Source organism: Gambusia affinis, linkage group LG12, assembly GCF_019740435.1.
Source record: "Gambusia affinis linkage group LG12, SWU_Gaff_1.0, whole genome shotgun sequence".
In the NCBI taxonomy this organism is placed as follows: domain Eukaryota; kingdom Metazoa; phylum Chordata; class Actinopteri; order Cyprinodontiformes; family Poeciliidae; genus Gambusia; species Gambusia affinis.
The window spans coordinates 25,517,287-25,541,060 of record NC_057879.1 but is presented as its reverse complement, the minus strand read 5'-3'; the positions used below and the strand labels follow the sequence as shown (position 1 = coordinate 25,541,060).

At 38.2% G+C, this 23,774-nt stretch overlaps 1 protein-coding gene across 1 annotated transcript; it reads right to left on the bottom strand.

Moving 5' to 3' along the window:
- Positions 1–9,005: 9,005 nt before the first annotated feature.
- LOC122841633 (Krueppel-like factor 6) lies at positions 9,006–17,635 on the bottom strand. The gene is made up of 4 exons (XM_044135103.1): positions 17,226–17,635; positions 13,439–14,021; positions 12,444–12,567; positions 9,006–11,787 (listed from the first exon to the last, which is right to left on the bottom strand). Exons 1-4 carry the CDS (start codon positions 17,325–17,327, stop codon positions 11,736–11,738), a joined length of 861 nt encoding a protein of 286 aa, XP_043991038.1. The 5' UTR covers positions 17,328–17,635; the 3' UTR covers positions 9,006–11,735.
- Between the last annotated feature and the right edge of the window lie 6,139 nt (positions 17,636–23,774).

Sequence of the window (23,774 nt, the reverse complement as noted above, 5' to 3'; positions counted from 1 at the left end):
AATATGCAAAGAAGGGTCACATAAACATTTAGATCTGCAAAAAATTGGCATATAAAATGAAACCAGTCAAAGCCTCCAAACCAACATGTTCTGACATTTCTCAAAATACAAGAATTTTAAAAAAGTAAACTTATTCTTTAAAAGAAAATGCAAATAAGAGTACACTAAACAGCATAAGGGGTATGGATGAGAGAGATTTAGGGGAAGGGGACCCTGAGAAACGGCCATCCATCAGACACCATAATCATAGTCTGGCCAGAGCAACAGCCCCCTCCCACGTTGAAACTCATATTGCTCTGATAGACTAACACAATTATTTTCCCATTGTATAATTTTTCTTTTATAACATTCGCATTTTAAACTTTGTTGTGGCTCTTGTCCCTTTAAGGCTTCCCCCTCCCAGCTGGTTCTTGATTATCCAGCAGATTGATGAAATTTTTTAAAATTTATGACAGTTTCTTGTTACAAACTTCAAAATGATTTGTTAATTCACTATAAAAATCTCTTACCAAACCACAAGCTGTCATCTGTGATGACCAAAGCGTCACAGTTCAACATGAAAAGGGACAAATGTCACTGTTTAGCGTTCTGTGTGTTATACTGGGGGCCTGGAGTCTGAGATGGGATGAACACCTTGGCGCTGAGCCACCTTCCACACCATGAAGTACTGCATTATGTGAGTTGAACCAGGAGACAAGAAGGAGTAGATTCCTCTGCCAGAGTTCAAAGTGCGCTGTGGAAAGATAATGGCCTCCTTTTATCAGTCCACTGTAGTAATGAGCTTGTTCATCACCTAGAGGGAGGGAGAGAAAAGGGGTATGGATGAGAGAGATTTAGGGGAAGGGGACCCTGAGAAACGGCCATCCATCAGACACCATAATCATAGTCTGGCCAGAGCAACAGCCCCCTCCCACGTTGAAACCTCTTTATCAATGTCTGTACATAAACTAGCCATTCCCTGAAATATATGCAAAGAAAAGCAAGACCTAAGATCATTATTACCAAGAGAAAATCTGCTGATTGTATCCCAAGATGAATAGAAAAAGACAGAAAACCAAGTAATGTAAAAAGTAAAAGTAAAAAAAAATTGCAAACCTAAAATAAAATTAGAAATGCAGTTTTTTGTAAAAGTTTTTCAAATTACAACCACAAACTTTAATTTATCCTGCTGGGTTTTAAGTGAATAATGCAAACTGCGGAGAGGAAATGAGAATCTGGAAAGTGTGGCAAACATTTTTATTTAGGGCCCCTGAGTGCAACTTTTAAATCCACTGTTCACTACAGTGACAGCTGCAAGTGCTTTGGGAAATTTCTCTACCAGTTATGCAAATTTGCTCAACTTTATTCAGATTGGATAGTAAAACATATGACATCTGGATTTAAGACACAAACAGCTGTTTTGGTCTAAGCTGAACCAAGTGCCGTCTTCCGCATATTAAATGTGTCCTCTTTGTGACTTCTGGAAAACTTTAAATTAGACTGCTCATGTTGTTTTCCACTTGTCACTCTTTTCCCAACTGAGCTGTGGATCTCTACAGCTCCTCTAGAGTTTTTATGGATTAAAAATGGAACCATTTCCTATTAAATCACAAAATTTAATGAGCTCTGTAGTTTTGCGTGACACTTAGATTACTTGTCAACATCACCTAAAGCTAATGGATATTTTACATGGGTCAAATAAGAATAGTTTCTAGCAAATCTTATCAAACTTGATCTTCTCCCTCAAGCCATTTTAAGTGAAAGATTTCCAGATTTCTAAGAAATTGTTGGTTTCAGTGCTGCATACCTGTCTGGACATTTCTGAGGGATGTTGCAACCAGAGCGGAAGTCCAGACCACATTCCACAGTCCCCTCACAAATGTCCACCTGAACATCAAGTCAACAATCTATCCAGTTTTTAATTATGTATTTTAATACTTTTGCTACATGTTTCAGACTTTTTGAAGAAATCACAGATTAGTCAACTGAAAACCAAAACTTTTTTAAATATAAAGACAGTTTACTCTGTTACATTTGTTCATCTCTGTTCTAGTTAGGTTGCTTTGAACATGGTTGTCACTAAACTGCATAAACTGTTGCTGGTTGTAGCATCTGCTCACATGCCAGAGCATTCATACACAACCATCTCCTGGAAAAAAAAAACACAACTGATTTTTTTTTTTTCCAGTTCTGTTGAGGAAAATGAGAACGGGTACACTGGTTTGAGATTCTGAAATTACAACAGTATCTCAAATAACTACCTGTTACAACCAAAGTATGCAGAAAATCATTGTTCCATTGCACAATACATTAAATCTTGAAGTAAATGGAATAAAGCAGTTGAAACACACAAAGTACATTTCATTGGGCACCAACTACATGATGGTTTTATTCCAATACAAACCAAATCTAAGAGAAATATTTTGATACCCTCTTGAATCTGTGCCACAAAAATTAAGGCAGTTGTGATACCAAAGGAGTGGAGGAATCCAACTGACTAGTAGGTATTTGCTTTGGAATTCAATGACACGGCAAGATCAGCAAAAAGTTCTCCAAGTATTTACTGTAGCAGTATCATGCCCACTTTTCTGACAAGCCAAAAGTGGCTATCCCAAAAAAACAGACAGGCTTTCTTTTTAGAAATGTAGAAATATTCCATGGTGCCAGCTTTTCTTTCAGACATAATATTTAATGCAAATACAAAGTGCTACACAGATATTGTATAAAAGACAGTCTGTGCTATATAAGGTATCTGTTGGATTTGGCTTTCATGAAAATTCACTCAGTTCAGCATGTCGTACACCTGAACTAGTTATTTTCTGATTACTTCTATTAATAATTTTTTTTAACTCCCGGAGACTCTTGTAGAGCATAAAGTAACGGTGTAGCTCTCTGTGAAGTTTACATCCTTCATCCCAATATACATCCACTATACAAAGTTTTCTCAAGCTTTGACACTTGTAGCAGGTATTTTTTTTTATCAGCATATGTTTCAGAATAGAAAACAGTGTGGCAGCAGCTTCAGCGTCAGTGTTTAATACTAATTGTATTTTCTCCAAGCAAATGGCTCTCAGCATCATAAACTGTAAATACCCAAATGTGAGTGGAAGGATTATGAATCACAGGAGACCAACAAAATTCCTCTTAGATTGTATCAACCGCAGTGCAGCTTTCAGCTCTTTGTGGCTGAACATAAACAAACAAACCAAAAAAAAATAGCCTTCAGGATTCCAGGTGATGGAGATATGACAGTTCACGATCCCCATGTGGGGTCACTGACCCCCGCTTTTACTTCTGGTTTAATAAGCAAACTGTATCCATTCCCAGCCTGGAGCGCTGCTGGGCATAAGAGCTCTTAGGAGGGGTAGGAGGAGTGTGCTTGTGTGCATGTATACATGTATTCATGTGGTGAAACCTTGCTCTGGGGAAGATCTTTCTACCCTGGCTGTCCTTGAGTGTTCTCATTCATTTCTCTAATATCCTTAATGTCAATACATTCTCTTTGGTGTGGGTTTTCTGAAGCATTAATCAGAGAATGTGTTCAAATAGAGCTAAGCTTTATGATCAGGGTTTCTATTCCACTGAGGCTGCATGTAAACTATACCACCTACCATGCAGCTTTTGTAGGAAAACATAGAAAATGTAACCCAATTAAACCCAACAAACACCATTTTCTTATCAGATTTCTGCAGCAGGTGAGACATGCAACCTTGGTTCTTGGGGATTACCACGTCTAACCAATGTAAGATCTTGTCTTTTTTGTTTCTATTAGAAGTGTTCAGCATCACTGATACATTTACAAAGATAATTAAGGTACATTAATTACTTGAATGGATAGCAATAGAAGCATAATCATAACCGAACAAGCAGTTTCTTACTGTATTCATATAACACACAGTGGATTTATTAACCAAACTACGGCTTTGTACAGAAACATTTAATAATTTTACATTCACACCTCAAGCTGTAAGACTTCTTAACTGTTAAAGTTTGTAATTTTGTTGTCAGAGTGACAACAATCTGGAGGAATGAGGGGAATCATTTTGGTGTTATAACTCAATGCAACAATCCAGTTTCATTTTCCAATAGCTGCTGTATTCTCATTGGATGTTATCGTTACTTTTCTGTCTTCCTATCTATTTTTACCTATTTTATATTTTTTTACTAGTTATATTGTATGGTTTTAAACATATTTAATGTTAAGGGTTGTGCTTTAAGTGTTGCTATCTGAGCCAATTGCATTTACATTTAATTTATTTGTACAACTGTCCTCTGGATTCTGAGCAAGAAAGTAAAGTAAAAGTATCGTTTTCAAATGTGTTTAGTAATTAAAATGTTTTTTCTTTTTGGCTTTGGCTTGAAATAAACCAATCAGTCTCATGAGATCATCATCATTACAGGTTAAAATCAGGCTGGGTGATGCTTGACTAGGACACCCCAAAATATCAAAGATAAAATTCATAAATTAATGTAAAATTTAAGTTCATGTGATAAGATTTTAGATTAAATTTTCTGTTTTGTTTTTTCACTATAGTGCATGATTTAGCCTGGGCCAGTCTAAGAACAAAAACATGCTGAAATCATCCTGATTGCCTCTACATGAGTACAAAATCTGACATTTTGGTGACTTTTTTGTACTCAAGGTAGCAAAGATTTGTTCAAAATGTCTCTTCAGATCCTTACTCTGCCATAAACACATGATCACAAACCTCCGGTTATATGACTTTTAATGATTTCTTTCATTAACAGTAAAAACTTGCCCAAACCAACCTGGCCCTCTGAAAAAGTAATTGTCCTTGAACCTTTTAACTGGTTGTGCTACCCTGAGGAGCAATAACACATCAGCAGTTTGTGATAACAGTTGTTCATGCCTTCACTGAGGAATATGGCACACTCCCATTTACTTAGCAGTTCTAATTCAGCCACTTTAGAGGGTTTTACAGCATGAGCTGCCAGTTTAAGGTCGAGCAATTCAATCTCAGTTAGATTTAAGTTCAGACTTTGACAAAGCTACTGCAAAACTTCATTTAGTTGAGTCATTCAGAGGTGGCCTTGCTATGTGCTTTGGATCATTGTTCTGCTGCATAATCAAAGTATGACTGGGCTTCATGCTTTGTACTGATGGCTTCACATTCTCCTGTAGGATTTTCTGAAAAAGTCACGATTCCATCAAGTTGTCTAGGTGTTAAAAGCAGCTTCAAGCCCTCATTCTAACAGAACCACGATTAGCTGTCAGGATGTTTTTCTGAAATGCCTCGTCATGTCGGATGTAACAAGATAGGCCCTTTCTAAAAAATAAATATATTTATATAATAAATATAAGTTGTGCTTTTCTGTTGTTTTTAGTCAGCAGTGGTCTTGGCCTTGAAACCCCCCATTTTCTGTTCTGAAGCCTGAAGGTTGATAGATGTCAATGACTTTATTTTCTACTGTTTTTATTCTTTTAGATAATTTGTTGCTTTCTGAGACATTTCAGGCGTCAGAGAGATTCTATTAAATGTTTTAGTACATTTGCAGGTCATATAATAAAAATACATTGGTCTGGTTTGTGAAATTAAGTTCAGTATTCTTGAAAATGTTTAATTAAAGTTAATTCATGATTTAACAAGGGGGCAATTACTTTTTCCCTGAGGGCTAGTCTGGTTTGAATAGCTTTTCCTCTTAATAATGAATGAAATCATCATTTCAAAACTGCTTTTTATATTTACGCTCATTATCATTATCTAATATGAATTCTTTTTATGATAGGAAACATTTAATTATGACCTAAAAAAAGAAAATCTTTTTCACAGCCCTGTATCTCAGATCAGATCCAGGAGGCCGATCTTGTGTCTCTGCACTTTCCCCCTAAAGCACTTGGTTGCTGCTTCTGCTGCCTTGCTTTGTGTCATTGTTGCAGCTCATTATGGCGACAGATCTGCAGCAGCCTTATGAGGTGGATCACAGCAATAATATTAGTGGGTCAACTTCAAACCCCCATTACCTGCTGGAATCTCATAGCTGATTGGATGGTGGAAATTGAACAAGTTAATGACATCGCTGCAAACTCTTATTCTGAACAAGCAGGTAGTGACAGTGAAAAGGGTCAATTCACTTTTAATGACAAGAAATGTTCACTCACTCCAGCATGTCAAATGCTTGGATTGGCTATTTTTAAAATTTATTCTGCTTATAATTGTTTTACTTCTTGTGGGACAGTTATAAAACGTAAAGCAGTGGTGTGTAACTCCATTCTGTGAAGTTTACATAGTTATGCCAACATTTTCTTAATCTCAGATCATTATAAGAGCTTTGGAACAGCTTTTTCCTCAAAAGATGCAATGGAAAAATGAAAGGGTTCAAAGCTTATCAGTAATCCTTCCCTTGGGAAAGAAAATAAATAAATAAATAAACAAAAAGCACAGCCATATTTTGATTAAAGTACAAACAATGTAAATCCTGCGACGGACTGCTGACCTGTCCAGGGTGACCCCTCCTCTCGCCCGGTACGTAGCTGGAGAAGCACCAGCAACCCTCCCGACCCCATTAAGGGACAAGGGTGAACAGAAAATGGATGGATGGATGGATGAAAATGTGAATCTTTTTTTCCATGTCCTGAAAAAAGCATCAGTTTACAGAATGAGCACATAGTGTTGGTGTGATTGTGACATAAGGCTATCTAAGTAGTTAGAGCACTAATGCTCTGGTTTGCTTTAATGAAACTGATTCACTTTCTCTGCTACACTGACCAAATTAACACACCATGGCTGTCTCTAATTGTGCACAGTGGGAAGTGTAATACCTCTGGAGGAAGGAAATAAGGTCAATTTTAATGTGTCACAGTCATGAATTTTTAATTGATACAAATGTCTGTGTTTTGCATACTAGATAACTAAGGGCAGAAAAATGTTTTGGCCACTTTCCACATATTAAGTCACCACCATTACTGAATTCGAGGTCATTTTATTTCACTTAAACACAGTGCAAACACTTTTCTTTTCTTTTTTGGGGGTACTATATCACTGGTTTTATTCTTGTGTAAATAAATAAAATACCAATAAATACATAGACAAAAAGAAAGAAAGTCTCCTGAGAGCACTTCAATTATTCAGGAGCTCTGGGGCATGGCGCACGGCGAGCTCTGCAGAGCAGTGTTTCGGCTTAGGCGGTTTATGCTTGCAATTGGAGATGAAGAGGCTATTTGTCTCTGTAGTGCGCAGAGCTCTTATCAGAGATTTGTTTGTGGCACAACTTCATTTGCATGAATTTCTTGGAGAGTTTGATGACAATTCTGTACTCTTGGCTGTAACAGGAGGAACAGATTGTCCTCACAACGTGGATTCTTCCACACAGCTTGTATTCTTGTTCAATGTTAAATCTGGGATAGAAATATCAGTGGATCATCCTGATAAATAATATATCTGGAAGAATAAACACCCTACTGTTTTTCTTTGCTTACATGTATCAATATTTTCAGTTGCATTTGTGAATACAGTCTTGGTACTTAAAGAAACCTCTTTTATAACTTCTTCTTTTCTTTGCCCATTGCGCTCATTAGACGTTTACTCAGGTAACTTTCAATGGTATTACCTTTTGTGGAAAATGCAAAGCAGACTATATTGAGTGTTATACCGTACTGAAAAAACAGAAAGAAATTTGACAGCATAAACCCTGTGGAGTGTCAAATAACACTTTGGGTCCAATGAATTGTTACAAATTTCAAACCAGTTTTTGTCCTTTTGACAACTCATTACATAAAATTCTCCCCTCGTCACCATTTACACATCTTTGTCCAATTTTATTTCATTTTCTGCCAGACTAAGTGACAGAAACTAAACATTTCTTAACTCAAATTGGATCTTTATAGAGGAACAACAAAAATAAAGCCATTGCTAAAACACATACACTGTAAACTTTGTCAAATCTAGAGAACACAGTAAATGTGTAAAAATAATAATAAAAAAAGAACATCCTCTGGTCAAATAAGACCAAAAACTGCATTTTTGGCCAGCATACTAAATGCATTGGGTGTTTAAAAACTGACATTGGACATCACTCTGAACACAGCAACCCCAAAGTGACACACAGTGGTGGAAGCATTATGCTGTGGGGATGTTTTCATCCCAGAAAAGTCAGGAAAGTTTTCAGCAAACTGAAATATACAGCAAGAGCTACAATGTAATATTTGAGATCAGTTTATAGTTATGTGTTAAAATGGCCAAGTCAAAGTCCAGACCTAAATCTAATAGAGAATCTGTGGCAGCTGGATGGAGTTTGAATTATTTTCCAATGTGATCTGAATACAAATCAAAGTCACATTTTCAGTTTTTTTTTCTGATAGAAACATAAAGAAAACCATTAATTATTTTCCTTGAATTGCATAATTCTTCACCAGTTTTTGTTGATCAGATACATATTACCAATAAAATACAAAAAAAATGTGATTAAGTTCAAGCAGAAAGACACTTTTCTTTTGCGTGGCAGTCCATGTGTAGTTGGTAAGGTTTGGTAGAGTAGATAAAATCTGTTTGGACTATTGGATGTTTGGTTCTTCTAAATTAACTTTAAAACACCAAAGGAATCAAATATTTGCAGCATGATATGGTGGATGTTTTAATATTTATGAAAGTAAAGGAAAAACGTGTTCAGTGTAGCATCCCCACAGTAGTTTTTTTTCTTATCCAGGATTATGTCTTAAAAGGCTGCATTTCTGTGTACTTTTATTTTACCAGTATTTTTTTATATTATTCCACAAATCAATATTGGGTCTCCAGATATTTCATAAGACAGAAAGAAAAGCATGCATTGTTAAAGTTAACATCAAGCTGGTTTAAAAATAAGTATCCATAGTTGCCAGGAAAGAGCCCTTTAAAACTCTACCAGTTTCTCCAGTTCTGCAGTCGACCCTGACATTAACCTCTATGTGTAAAGGGAGGGAGAGAAAAATAACTCCACCTATGGAAACTATGGGTTATACCATAAACATGTTATTCCCATCGGAGGCTTGTGATGAAAGGAGCAGAGGAGAAAAAAATAACAGACACATGTAGAACCAATAAAGTCTTTTATCCATTTTTCAATAAAAAATACATTCATACAGAAACTATTTTACAAAACAATTTCAAATGGAAAAAAAAAAATCTTGTTATGCCATAAAACAAACAAAAATAGAGCCTCATATTATCCAATTTATTTTTTTCAACTCTAGCTAAAGACAGGGTATATTTGCAGGTCTTTGAAAAGTTGAGAGAAAGAAATTACAGGTAAATAACAATTTCATTAAAATTATACGGGCACCAGAATGCAAGATGATGACATTTCAAGTGTCCAGAACAATTCACATCTATAAAGTTGTTTTTTTTTTCCTCTTGAAAAATGACAGGCCACAAGTGTAGGCGCTATTGATACCATCCGAAAATGTGCATTACTCAATCTTACTTAATTTTTCTCCCATGACAAAAAAGTTAAACAAACAAATGAAAACAAAAATGGAGTGCATCTATTTTACAGTAATTCTTCAGTCTTTTATCGGTTTTATTTAGAAATGACTCACTGCGCTTGCTTTTGGTCCCTTACCCATTAAAATATATGCTTTCTTACAAAATGGCCTTTTTAACAACAAATGCATAATTGCATCTTTTGACATTTCTCAGTGTAAAAAAAGAAGCATTACTAACTGATTTGTTATTAATCTACAACAGGTTAACCTGCAAAAAGGTTATGACAAGGCTACCTGTGATGCCAACTGATATGAAGATACAAACGAATGACGTTCATTTTTAACACTTTGTTTTATGTCTTCATAATCCAGGAGGAAATCTTTTGTCCCAGTTGGCAAATGGGGATGAAATGTCCTCAAAAAATACCTTGAACTTAGGTTTGAATGTGCAAGTGAAGTTGACAGAGACAGAAACCCGTTGACCTGAAGCACAGCACAGCTGAACTGGTTAGACTGGTCTTGGTACCGTTTAGGCAGATTAAGGGTTGTTTGAACTGGGACTGAGGAAAAATACTGACTCACGTTGAGAGCAAAGCGAGACAAAACACACATAATAACAGACTCGTGATTAAGACTGCTGTCATCATCTCATACCACATCTATTATACCAGAGAACACATCAACTATTACAAACGGTCCTGATGTGTTTGCTGTATATGCCATCCCCTCACTGCTTATGTGACCAAATGCACATCTTACGAGAACATGTTTCCAAGGCTCTGTACCTTTAACAGCAGCTTACAGTTTATCTGCAGTGCATCCACATCGTCTTATACTACATAGTAGTAAACCACTATAAAGGTGATTTTTTTTCTCCCAAAGGCTCCACAACTCTGTCTCAAATTGGAATCATTTAGAATATGATTTGTTCTGATGTTTTCAAGGAAAAGAAAGACAAATATGGAAAAGCGGCAGTCATTGTGAAGTTGATATTATAGTATTTTTATAGGTTTTCTTTTTACTGTTCAAAAGTTTGGAGGAAACAAAAGAAAGGTGCAAGTGTATGGATAAGAGCCTTTGTAAAGCTATTCAGTAAACGCACTATTGCATTAGCAATGGCCGTTTGGCGCGTGTATGTGTGAGGGAGTGATCTTTTTAACAGGACAAGGCCACTTACATAAGGCATCAGTAAGGTCAACAGTGCATTTACAGACAGAACAAAAGAGAAAAGCAAATGTGAAGAAAAAGGAACTAAATAAAAACCCTCAACCAAGAGAATTGCTAAGCAATAGTGGTATCCCCAATTTCTTAAAATAACAAAAAACCAAGACCGCCTTATGTTTTTTACAATAGTATGATACCGAGTAACAAGAAAGTAGCTGCACTTGAATGGAAATTTGTTGTCCTCTACGCACACAAGTGAGCAAGACATCCCCAGATCCCATGCAACGGCTGCTATAATGGTCATAAGTGTTAGTGTACAATAGTTTTTTGTTTGTTTTTGTCTTTTTGGATACAAGGCTTACACAATGGACAACAAAATGAGCTTTATAACGTGTATGTTGTGAGACAGGCCACGTAATACATTGCACATTTAATAGCTGCACTAAACAAAACAACCTCCCAAGTTCAGACAGGGAGCTGTAATTCCACCTCCAGGCAGAAAGGGGTCACCCTTTGGATAAAGAAACCAAAAAAACAAAAGGAATCGACTCTAGCAAACAACCCCTCACTCCCTGCCTTAGCGAACAGACCAACACAGACAGAATTCTTTGCTTGCATTCATTCTTACATCAGGTCATCCTCTCGCCCCTTTTCCTCCCTTCCCTCCCCAACAAGAAAACCGTGGTTGTATAACATCGCCCCTTTCATGTCATTCACTCGCAAGCTCCAGCCACTCCATAAAGCCAGCACAGGCATCCAGTCACAGGCATTCAGCGTCCCATGTGTACAGGCAAACACACCGTCAGTGGAGGAATAGCACCCCCACTCCTGAAGTCCCATAATCTTCCAGGAAAAACAGAAAACCCCCCAAAAAAAGCATTTAACACCATACAGAAGAGTCTCTTTCCATTAACTCCGGCCAAGATCTTTCCCATCTTCTCTTTTCACCCCGTGCTCCTCTGTAAAAGCCTTTTAAGAGCAATCACCACAGCGAGGTGTTGGAGGCACAAAGTATGGTGCAAATAATAGCCTGTGTTGCTTCATGTCTTTCCACTGACTGGAACACAGCGGTGTCCCTGTTAATGCTCCCCGGACACACCGGCCTTGCTGAGTCCCAACTGGTCGGGACAATCAACCAGACTCATCCCTCAGAGCTCTCAACATGGAGGCCATCTTAGATGTGCCTCTTCATGTGCAGCGCCAGGTGGTCCGAACGGGAGAAACACCTAGTAGAGAGAAAAACAAAAAAATAATGTAGAAATGTTCACTTTAAAAATTACAAATATTTCAAATATTTCCATTGTTGTCCCATCATTGTTAGCATAAGAAGTCTTGGACGATTTATTTACTCTGTTTTATAATACAGTGTTTATATATTTTAAAAGAATCAAGAAAAAATTAGTAGGTAGAAAAATGTTAAATTTATGAAAAATACCATATTTGCCTTTAGTCACATATATGCTCTGTTGTAACACCATTAATATCATGATCAATGTTATCTAATATAGATACACAAGTTAGTAACTAATAAACTAAAGAAATATTTGAATTTCTTAACATTGATTTATGCATGTTTATTAATGGTTACAAAATATATATTTGGTGTAGCATCAATGTTACCCTAGTTATGATATCTAGGCTACTATCTAAAATGCATATTTTGCTTTTAGATTACAGTAACCTTAAATTCTCCTTGAACTTGACCTCTATTCAGTCTTCATTAACTCCACTTCTTAGAACCCTGTTATTACAAGCAACCTTTTGTTCTCTATGTTAATAAGGGAGTGTTTAACAGAAAGAGCAACAAGAAAAAGAGTTTTGGATTCATGGTGGTGTTTTAAAGGTAAAATACATCCATGAATGATGAAAAACAAGATCTCACCTGTCGCAGTGATTGCATTTAAATGGCTTTGCTCCAGTGTGCTTCCTGAAGTGTCGGGTTAGCTCATCACTTCGTGCAAAGCGCCAGTCACAGCCCTCCCATGAACACCTGTAGGGCTTCTCACCTAAAAAAAAAGTCAAAATGAGGTCAAATGCAAACATTCACAAAAGAGGTTCCGTGTCAATGAGTGCAAAAGTTCTTGCATAACTCTTGGCAGTTTCATGAATAAATAATGATTGCATGTTCATGGTTTAGTAATTGTAAGTGAATACATCTGAAATGTGAGCCAATATTTACTGTACAAGAGCTGATAAAATGCTGATTTCTGGGAAAGTATGATCCCTAAGTGGACTGGGCTGACTACTGTAAGCTGAGGAGAAAAACAACCTTGTAAGACTCGGGATCTGTGGTATGCAGCAGCACAGAGCTGCTTGAGTGGAAGGCTTATGTAATAGAGGGGAGCTGTTCGAGAAAAAAAGAAAAAGAAAAAAAACAGAGTCTGTTTCTAAAGGCTATGAGGGCTCTTAAACATAAGCCCAGTGCGGTTGGAGAGGGACGATAGGAATGTGACTTCCTTTGCTAATAGGCGGCACAGCTGTAAACAGCCTGGCAGAGGTCAGAGGTGACGAGGGAAACCGCTAACGTCTGAACCCCCTACAAAACACTGCAAATGTCAGCTTCCCATAATTAAACGCCATCTCTCTGTGTCTTTATTTTTAAATTGAATGCATACAACCAAGTTTCTGAGTCTTTTCCCATGGTGAAATCTGAGAACTGTTGATTTGTTTTCAGGATCCACATCCTCTGGGTCCCGCTTGGTCACAAAAGCACATCCCTCCCCCTCCTGCCTCTCCCCTCCCTTCTGCACCAAGTCACGTTTCACTGTGTGAATTAGGTCACAGTTGAGGGCATTCCTTCTGAAAACTATTCAAACTATGTGGGAGTATTTGAGCAAGAATTCTGTATTCAATGGTGTCATTGTTGAGTATATTTACCTGTGTGTGTGCGCTGGTGTGCTTTGAGGTGCGAGCTCTTGGTGTACACCTTCCTGCATCCGTTGAAGTGGCACCTGTGCACCCGCCTCCTCCCATCAGGAGACGTTTCCCCGCTGGTCATCCCTGACCTCTCCACTGACCTGTCTGTGCCCCCAGTCCTTATTTTACCCGGTGAGTTTAGCACTGTCTGTATCCCACTCCACACCTGGGCCACAGAGCCTTCCTTGCTGAGCTCAGGAGATGAGGGCGGCGTGCTGATGATGGCAGAGCCCAAGTCTTCCCCGCTGTCACCCAGCATGTCAGTCAAAGAGCCAGAGGAGAAGTCAAGGGTCGGGGAGAGCTCCTCCGAGCTGTCCGAGGCCTCGCTGCTGGCGTCGGAGTTGAAACCGCCGACGTCAAGAGGCTGGATGTCGTGACTGTCCACCTCCTCCTTGATGTGGCCGCTCTTTGGGTCCGCCTCATTTGACTTGTCCCCACAGGCGAGCATGAGCTTGCTCCACAGGTCCTCCTGATTATCAAACTTGAGGTCAGAGGCCGAGACATAGGGCTCGCTCTGGAGGTACCTTTCCAGCTCCAGGCATGTCTGTGTGGAGAGAGGACAAGATAGCAGTGAGTTTGCTGGTGCAAACAGCCTAATGGCTTGTAATGGAATACTTCTACTGAGCTGGAAAATCCAGAAAACAGCCAAAAATTATGTTTATTTTTACAGGAAACTCTGGTGACCTCCTGTGTTGTGCTTCTTCTCTCTTAGCAGCAGCAGGAGGAAGAAATGCGCTGTGGCAATCCTACAGGTTACACTTCCTCTCTGCTTGCAGGAATGAAGCAAGACACAATGTCCTATGCAGAAGTGCACTCTCAGGGTGCCCTCTGAGGCTGTATCAAGGAGGATTACAAGCACCACGTATCATCCTGAGAGCATGCAAGAACAAGGTGCTCCAGCCCGTAAACGCATGCATGAGGCGAGAGCGCGCAAAGATGTGTGTTTGTGTGTGTAGGTGCGTGCTGAGGTTGGTCATGAAATTTACATATGCTACAGAGCCGCCCCCTCGTTGAGTTAGAGAAGTGCTTGTAGATCTTTTAAATCCATCAATTATTTAGCATAATGTGGATTTAATAATGCATTTGGAGGCATCGCTAGAAATAACATAGCACACAGGGGACTGGGAGGAGGGAGGTCTGGTTCGTGGAGGTCCATAAAGAGCCTAGCATGAATACTGCAAGAGCCGCTCTGGATTGTAGGGCTCTTTTTTTTTCTTTTTTGCAAAAAGGAAGTGAGAGAGCACTTCCTTAACCCTGTGCAGATTGCGAGCACAAGCTAGAAGTGACATCTGCTTACAGGCAGTTTTTAGTGATGGGACACATTCCAGTTTTTAGTCAAACGTTACTGTGGTGGAGCTCAATAAAATGATTCTGTCTTATACTTGGACAGGAAAGTTGTGATTGAGTCCAAGCAAACTGAGAACTTGGTTAGAATTTCATAGAAAATTAATTATAGCAATTAGAAACAATGAGAGAGAGAGAGAGGGAGAGAGAAAGGAAGAGAGGGAGATGGGAACTGGCTGTTCTTCTAGATCTGCTCTCATTAGTTATCAAAAAGCCAAATAATGAAGAATCTTTTCGTTCACTTATTTCCATATTGATTGATTGCATCAAAAATAAGATCTCTCAACATTTTAAGCCTGTGCATGTATCAACCTCTAGCATAATATTCGGTACACTTTCTGCATTTTCAAAAATCTTAACTTGGTATCTATTAGGAAAATCTATATCTGTGTCACCTGAGAAAAGTGGATCCTTTCTTTGGTTGATTTTTATAAAGTACGAAACCATACAAAGTGCACTGAAATAAGCAAAGAAATGGTCAAACATATCTGTTTGTGTAGCCAACTTAAGTGATGTTACTTTAAAAAACTAAACTAAGACCATTGTGGTTTTTACAATGGTACAGATGTGATTTACATTTGTCTTGTTTCAAATCAGCATAAGCTACAAATATACATCTATAAAGAATAAACTAAGTTTAAATGATAAACACGGTTGGAGTAAATTAGAAAGGGAAATAAATGAACTGAATTCAAATGGCGCCACCAAGGGAATACAAAGGACAGCCATGGCTAATGATAGAAATTCACTGGTCTCTGGGTCTCTAAGGGACACACTAATGGGAGTTTTCCTGGCTGATTCTAATTTCCTGTAATGACCAATTCTGATTCCCCCCCAAAGACTATATAGTACAAACAGATATGCTGTAGGTTTGCTGATAGAAGTGGTTTCAAAAGCCAAAATCAATGAACATATGAAATCAATGAATTGATTTGGGCTGAATCAATTAATTGATTTCATTCATTCATTTCATTGATTTTGTTTTGATTTCATAAGTTTTATGGAATCAAACATGTCTCTAACTTTATTCTGGTGTTTACTGGGGTGATTTTGTTGGTTAATATATTTTTAAAATGCAAATTGTAAAATTTCAAGCATTTTTTCAATAAGGAATGAAACTTCATCAAGTCTCTGGCCAATTGCTAGTGTATATTAATATGTTTTCTTCTTTTCTTCTTCATTGAAGCATTTTTCAGTGTCTATCACTTGTCACTCACTCGTGGCCCCACCCTCAAATGACACCAGGATCACATATTGACCTCAACATTTAGGGTACTTGCAGTTTTTAATTTGTAAATAGCACATTTTGCCTTAAAAAGAAGAATGTCAATTTGCTGATTTTGGGAATATACACAAAATATCAACTAAATGAAGATTAGATTTTTCTAAGGAGGATTGTGTATTTTATTTTATTTTTATATTTCATTTAAATTTCAGACTCCCTGATTTGTTTATGATGTGCCAGCTAAAGATTACCAGTGGTGCCCGTTACAAAACTTTCTGGATGCGCCCCTGTCCCTGTCAGCAGCGCTGGACAAATCCCAAGCGAGCTTTAAATGCCTGAGAGGGCGACTGGGAACGAGGAGCGTGCAAAGGGTCTGATAAACCGAGAGACTGGAAAAAGGAGAGCAAAGCTAAATCATTTCATGTCCCAACGTGAACAAGACGAGACTTTTTCCAGCCTGAAACTCCAACGGCTGCTCTGTCATCCAGGGTCCGCTTGGTCGAGCCACACTGGAGCAAAAACAGTCTCCGCTGTCATTCCCTCTCTCAACCTGTCACTCTTATGTGTGTTTGCCAGTATGTGTGTGAGTGCTGTGAGTGTACGCGTGCGGGTGAGAGAGAGATAGAAAGAGAGAGAGAAAAAGACAGAAAGCGAGAGAAGGAAAGAAGGCGTAACAGGAGGAGGAGATACGCGCAAAGACTCACGGCTCGCCATTCAGCCGTTGTATCTGCAGCACGGCGTGTTTTCATTATGTTGCATGCCGACGAGTCAAAATCGTCTACATGAATATTTGCATGAGCAAAACCGCAGCAGAAAAAAATAAAGCATGGTGTAACAGAGCGAAAACACAGCAGAGGTGCAAATCATTTTCAAAACATTCGGAATATTTCTGCTACGTTGCACTTAACAGTGGATATGACGGTTTGAAAAGTTTTGTTATATGTTTTTCTTTTACCACCATGTAAACCTGTAAAAGAAAATTGCTTGTTTTTTTATTTTGCTCAGTTAAAGTCCAGCTCCTCTAAGGGAACTTGCATGACTTCCCTAAAACCGCCTACTTTTAACAGAGACAGGCAGCTGTCACCGCAAAACACGCTTTCCACAAATCTAATTGCCTACATTCCCTGCGCTCCTTGTTAAGCAGTTACACATAAGCGGCGGGTTGTGTTGTCTTCTTACCTGCTGCCAGTACTCTTCCAGCGACGGCAAAGCAGAAAAGTATCCCGTGTCGTGCACAATCTGGAGCTCCTGGAAGATGCTGCACATCGGTATGACATCCATTTCCTTCTCGAGTCTCAGCCGAAACAAGAAACAAAGTGAAGCGTGTGAAAAAGAAGAAGAAGAATGCTGTATTTGGAAAGAAGCTGGGCTCTCTGCTGTATGTGCATGTATGACAGCCTGGGATAGACGCGCACTTCACTGCTGGCTCTCTGAGAGTGTGACGCACCAAGGAGCCCTCCACACTGAACTCGCTCAAAAGTCTGTCAGCGCACTGTAAACTTCCCCCCCGATTCAAAATTACAGACGAACTAACCCCATGTGATTACATTACGTTTTGAACGCGAACCAATCAGTGTGCGGAGCGCACGGCCCGCCTACAACCAGAGCCTGGCCAATGCTGTCGGATCTGGCGCAGCCCTCAGTGGCGTGGTTGGTGCGCTATTTTTAGAGCGCTATATAAGCAGCAGCAAAACGAGGAAGTGGAGTTTAGTGCCGATTCAAAATTTTGAGCTGCTGGTGGCTTGGAGCGGCACTGAGTAGCGGCTGCTTCTGCCTTTTAATAGAGTCATTTAAATATGTTTTTATCACCCGACATGACACTCATACGACCACTTGAGAATCTCCCCCAGTAAATGTGTGCTAACTTTTTATTTAAAAAAATTAAAAATCCCAAATTTAATAACCACATGTGACAATATTACAAGTGGTGTTTTAATATGAATAAATATGATAAAAAAATATATAACATGCTCAATACCTCCCAAAAGTTTTCATATTTAATAGGTATGTTCTTTATAAGCAACAAGATGTTTCAGTGATCTTTGAAAGCAATTAGTTCTTTAAGGTTTCTCAAACCTTATACTTTTAATGAACATCTTCTTTCCTTAAGAAATTAAAACACACACACACACTTTACACAGGACCTAAACTATATATAACTCCTCCGTTTATCTTCTGTTGCATGTAAATGTTTCAGTTAACTGCTCTTTGGGAATCACATTCTCTGAACTAAAATCATATTGTGTGTTTGCTAACTTTGTTATCTCAATAACTTTTCTTTCTTTTTTGGAGAAATTGCACAAATTATTTTTTTGAGCTGAACAATGACTTATCTTTTGAGTTTTCTGCCTAAATGATTCATGGGACAGAGTTAAGTAGTTCAATATAAATATACATATGAAAAGAAAACCACAGTCATTTATTTCCAAATGGTCACCGGAAAAAACAGATCAAGTCCAAAAGGAAAAGAAAATGTTCAGAAAGTTGGGAGAACTGCCTATGAAATCAACGTAAAAATGACTAAATGAATGACTAACCTTTGGGTGTGGTTTAGTACATTTTCAGAGTTCTGTAGTTTGAATTACACCATTTATAAACTGAAGCAACAAACCATTTTAAAGGGTCACTCAGTGCTGAATGCAAGACAGGGAATCGGACGAGATGCACAAGACCGACTGGTGAGAACTTAGAGGATTTCTACTGCACATCAACAGGTCTGCCTCTGTTTAACTCACATGTCAACAAACCTCTAAAGTTTGCATACAGACAGGCAATAGGCAATTTGCTTGGAGCATAACAGAAAAGATATGTTAGTCCAAGTACCACCCTCCTCATAGACCTGCTCTGAGTGAAGAGCCATGTTCAACATGTCAAAACAGCTCCATGTATCTCTTTGCATGATGACATAAGCTACTCATGTCAGTGGCTGCAAACAAAGATATACTTGTCTTCTTTTTGCGAAATGCAAATCGTCAGAACAATATTCTGAGGCAGTAGTGAGCTCAGGGGGATCATCAAAAGTCTGATCCATCTATGTGGTCTATGAAACAAATCTGATAGACTTCTTCTTTTCATGACTGTCCAGAGATCCATGAGGATTATTATGAGTCTCCCCACAGCAGTGCAGACAATTTAATAACCTATTAAGTTATAATAGACCAGCCATAAAAATGATAATTTAGAAAAAAAAAACAACAGAAATGCTGTGGTGGTTATTGAAGTGGCAGCAGCTTGAGGCGCTTCAGGAGGGACTGGTTTGCTTCTGTTGGAGATAATGTCCACATGTGCGTTGTAATCTCAATCACCTGTGGCTATCTCTGTTAAAGCGACACGCAGCACTCTGTGATATTCAGGAAACCACATTGCTGCTTCATTTGTTTTCTGCAGAAGCACTCAAAATAAGAGGTTAGAAAAGGGAAAAATGTGGCCACCCACTGTGCATGATGAGAGTTTCTATTAAAAGATGGTAATATATCTTTCACATTTCTAGAATGACATGATATAAATACACACTGACATTCTTCTGGAAATATATACCCCACATCCTCCCGGCTCTTTGAATGTAAATAATCATTGCTTTGCTGTAATCAGTAAAGAACCAAAAACATGGATATCAATCAGAGATGGCAAATTTTGAAGTTTATATATCATGCAGAATCATATTCTTCATTTGTGGTTAATTTCATAATTGCTTTCGTTTACAGCACTAAAACGCTAATTAAAAAATCTCACTTGGCTCAAAATTTGTTCTTTGAAAAACATGGTTTAAGAGGCATCACATTACAGTCACAGGCATATTTCACTGGGAGTCTACGTGACAGACCAACACAAAGTAGCACATGATTGTGAAGTAAAAAATGTGTTTTCTTTTTGTTTCCCTTTTTTATTTTTTACATTTAAAAAAATCTGAAAAATGTGCAGTGCACTGTTAACGCCTCCTGAATTATAACTTTTGCTACAATTCTGAACAGCTACAAGTTTTTTGGATTAAATCTCTTTAAATACTTAGAGACTGTTATCTGTTCTAAAAATAGCTCCAGTCAGATTTGATGGAAAATACTTGTGACCAATGAATGGTCTGGACTTTGACTGGACCATTCTAACATGCATGTGCTTTGATCTAAGTTATTAAACTGCACCTCTGACATACGGCTACAGAAAGGACACATTTATCATAAATTATAGTTATGATGTCAACAGATTCGCCTAAACATGCTGTGGATCCCTGCTGCTCCTCCAGCATGACCAAGGGCTACGTGGTTGCTAATGGATCAATGCTCTCCTTGTCCAGCCAGTAAGTTTTGGTGGACTGATAAGTCTGGGTAGCAGTTGTGAATTGCCCTTTCATTTTTAAATGATGTACTAAACTCACCCTGCTTAAAACTTTTCTGCAACGTTGTCCATGATATTCCTGATTCATGATGTTATTCACATATTTTCTCTGACAAACCTCATAGGTCTTCATAGAACAGCTATGTTTAAGCAGATTAAATCACAAAAAGACTATTTACAACATCTGAAGGCAAGTTATGAATTGTGATGGACTTTATTTAAAAGTATCTCAGTAAAGATGGGTGAATAGATACTCATAAAACTCATAAATCCAGCTAAAGGTAAAACCTCATACCCTGCAGTATAGGATGTGGGATAAAGTTGAAGTTTAGAATGACAACAGCACTATTGACAAGTTAAAGGAAGGCGATGTGACAAACAGCATATTTGGAACAGAGGACTATTGTCTGAGCTGTGGGGCCGGCCGAGCGCCTCCACCGTGGCGTCTCTTTTGTTGGGATCTCGGCAGTGGGCACATTTGCAGCACTCAGCAGCATCACATTCGGACATGACTCTGTGGGTCTGAGGGACAGGACAGAGAGCACACTGATGGGAACTCGTTTGTGACATGCATTACTGGTAATTGAAGGGAAGCTAGATGTTTCCCTGTAGCTCGAATGATTCATCTATGACCTTATAAGCAGGGGAAAAAGACAGAATTAACAGTACAATAGAACTCAAACTGTATTTTTCCTCTTTGTGTTCCAATGCACCAGTTGATGCAACAGGTTTTAAGGAGATCCCTCTACAATTTAATCTAAGTGTGAATAGTAAATGTGGATGAAGAATATATCTTTCTTTCTCCTGGCAGATGAAAAACAGAATGACATGTCAGGACCACAAATTCACATATGAACATTACATAGAGAGCCAGGCATGATGCACTCCAGTGAATAATGATGGTACAATATATTAAGAGCAGATCATGTTTTGTGACAGATAGAATAGTACGGTATATCTTTCTTTTTGTAGGCAGCAGTGGGTAACACAATGTTGAAATTAATGATATGTCCAAATTTTCCTCCCTATAGAATTTATCTTCAGTGAGCAAAACCAGCTTATGAGTAATTTTCTGTAAATCCCAGCTAAATTTAAAACTTTTAAAACATAGGATCTTTTTGCATTGACAGGGCTGAGAAAAAAAAAGCATCTTCTCTAAATCCTGTTTAAAAAAAAAAAAAAAAAAAGATTATATATATATATATATGAACTTAATCTTCTGTAATTCTTACACAAATAACTTGTGCTTCTTTTGTCTTGAAGGATAAAAAAGATGATTGCTTATGCACACCATTATGGAAATAACATGCCACATATTTGTGTTTGCTTCCACTTTTCATTTGACAGCTGATAACTATTACTTCAGCATGTGCTTAATTGTCACTGGGAAATATCCTGACCAACAATTTTCAAACAATCAGCAACATTCGGACCAACTGTAAAACTGTAGTGAACTGCTGGTCTGCTTCATATCAGCATCTAAAACGTTTGGCATGGCAGCACGGCCTCTGGAAATGCTCTGTGCTCTCTGACACCACGACACTTGCAGTCAATCCCCAGATTTTGTTACTTGTGCAGTTTGACCTAATGGATTGACCCCATGTAGCGTAACCTTAGTTAATGTTAAGACTGTAGCTATTTGGCTTAATAATAATTTTTTTTTCAAAGCTCTTCATGAGTAGATTTTATTGAAAACTCCTTCCATGAAAAAATTGCTATTGTCATGCAAGGTGCACCTTGCTACCAAATGACTTAGATGCCTAATTTATATCAAAATTGCCCTTTTAAAGCCGTTGTCGAGGCTGCTACATAGATGCATTCAGCAAATATTTATGTTTTGTAAAGACCAGCCTGTAATTCAGGGACACTGCAATAAGAGGTATATTCACAAAAGCCAAGTTTAGACATTATATGTGAAAAAGGGTCAAAGCAACAACTACTTGGATTGTATATATCGGTAATTAGATTCGGATAGGACTTTGTAGTTTTGTAAAGAACCCTACAATGATTTTTCATTTTATAAATAATCAGCTGAATTTTATGCAAGGTCATAAAAACGATAAATGAAACCTGTTCTGTTCCTAAGTGAGATGCAAATCAGCAAGTTTTTGTAATCCCAAGAATGCTGAACACTTACCTGCCTGTATTCACAAAGGGACACTTGGTTCTGTCACCACTAAAGTCCCCTCCCACCAAAGTCTGTATTTGTCTTTTCTGAATGAGTGTTATGTGGTGTTACCATGCTGATGCAAAGATTACATGAGTCATACGGCCGTGCAGAAACCTCATACGTAGTCAGCCTTCAGTGCCCGCAGAGTGCTCATCTCTGGCAATAGTGAATCCATAGCAACAAAATATTGAGCACAAACACATCTGCAGTATAGCTGTTTATTTGTCATGTAGTGTTTGGTGCATTGGAATATGTCACTTGAGCAGTATACTCCATAATCAAAATGAGCCTAAAATATAATTTGCTTGTTGTTGCACATGCTGCATGCTAAAACCACAGCTTTAATATTTGATCAAGTGTAACTCTTGTACACAAAAGCATGACACAAAGGCCACACGTTCCAACCACAGACAAACACAGGACTTAGACAGAGAAAACAACCTTCTGTTATTATGCAAACTGTAGGAATCCAGCATCTGGAAACATTGCCAAAAAATAGTCAGTCACTTTTAATTAGCTGTCTTAATACTCTTTGCACTGCAGATAATGGCCAATTCTTAATTTGCAAACTGCATCTGGTCCAAGATTAGGAATCCACAGCTGCAATTAGGCTAGAAAGTTTTGCCGTAGCCATTAAGAAGGAAAATTCAGATTGCATAATAAGGATTGACACTAATTTAAAAGCTGTGCTTGTTGTTGTCGCTGTAGTTTAGATTAACTGTGTTCCAAATACATGCCACTGGATTGGCAAATTTAGATAAATGTAATAGTTAATTTTGCTAAAGTATTCAGTTTGATGCAAACACTCAGTGAGAAGAGAAGCAGAGTTTGTTAAAGGGCAGAGGAGCGGGCACAATATGCAAAACAGTGGGGTGACTGCAGCAAAAAAAGCAGACTTAATTTAATTGGCTCCTTGCATCACATGTCCTACTGATCTTGGATTTTGACACGCTGTGGATGAATCAAAATCATGAGACTTTAGTCATTAGAGAAAGTGGACAAAAACAGTTCAGAAGAGAAAAGCCTTGACAGGAATGTTACTTTGAATTCTGAGGAAACAGCCTGAGAGGTTGTCGAGTAATATAAAACACTTACCCTTAAAGTGCTATTTTAAAAAAAAGGCTTTTCAATTCCCATCAGTTCGGCTTTACTGGAAGACTTCAGTGTGAGAGTGATTTGTGAGGAGAGCATGAATAAACAGTCTTAGTCCACTTTAGCTGAAGGAA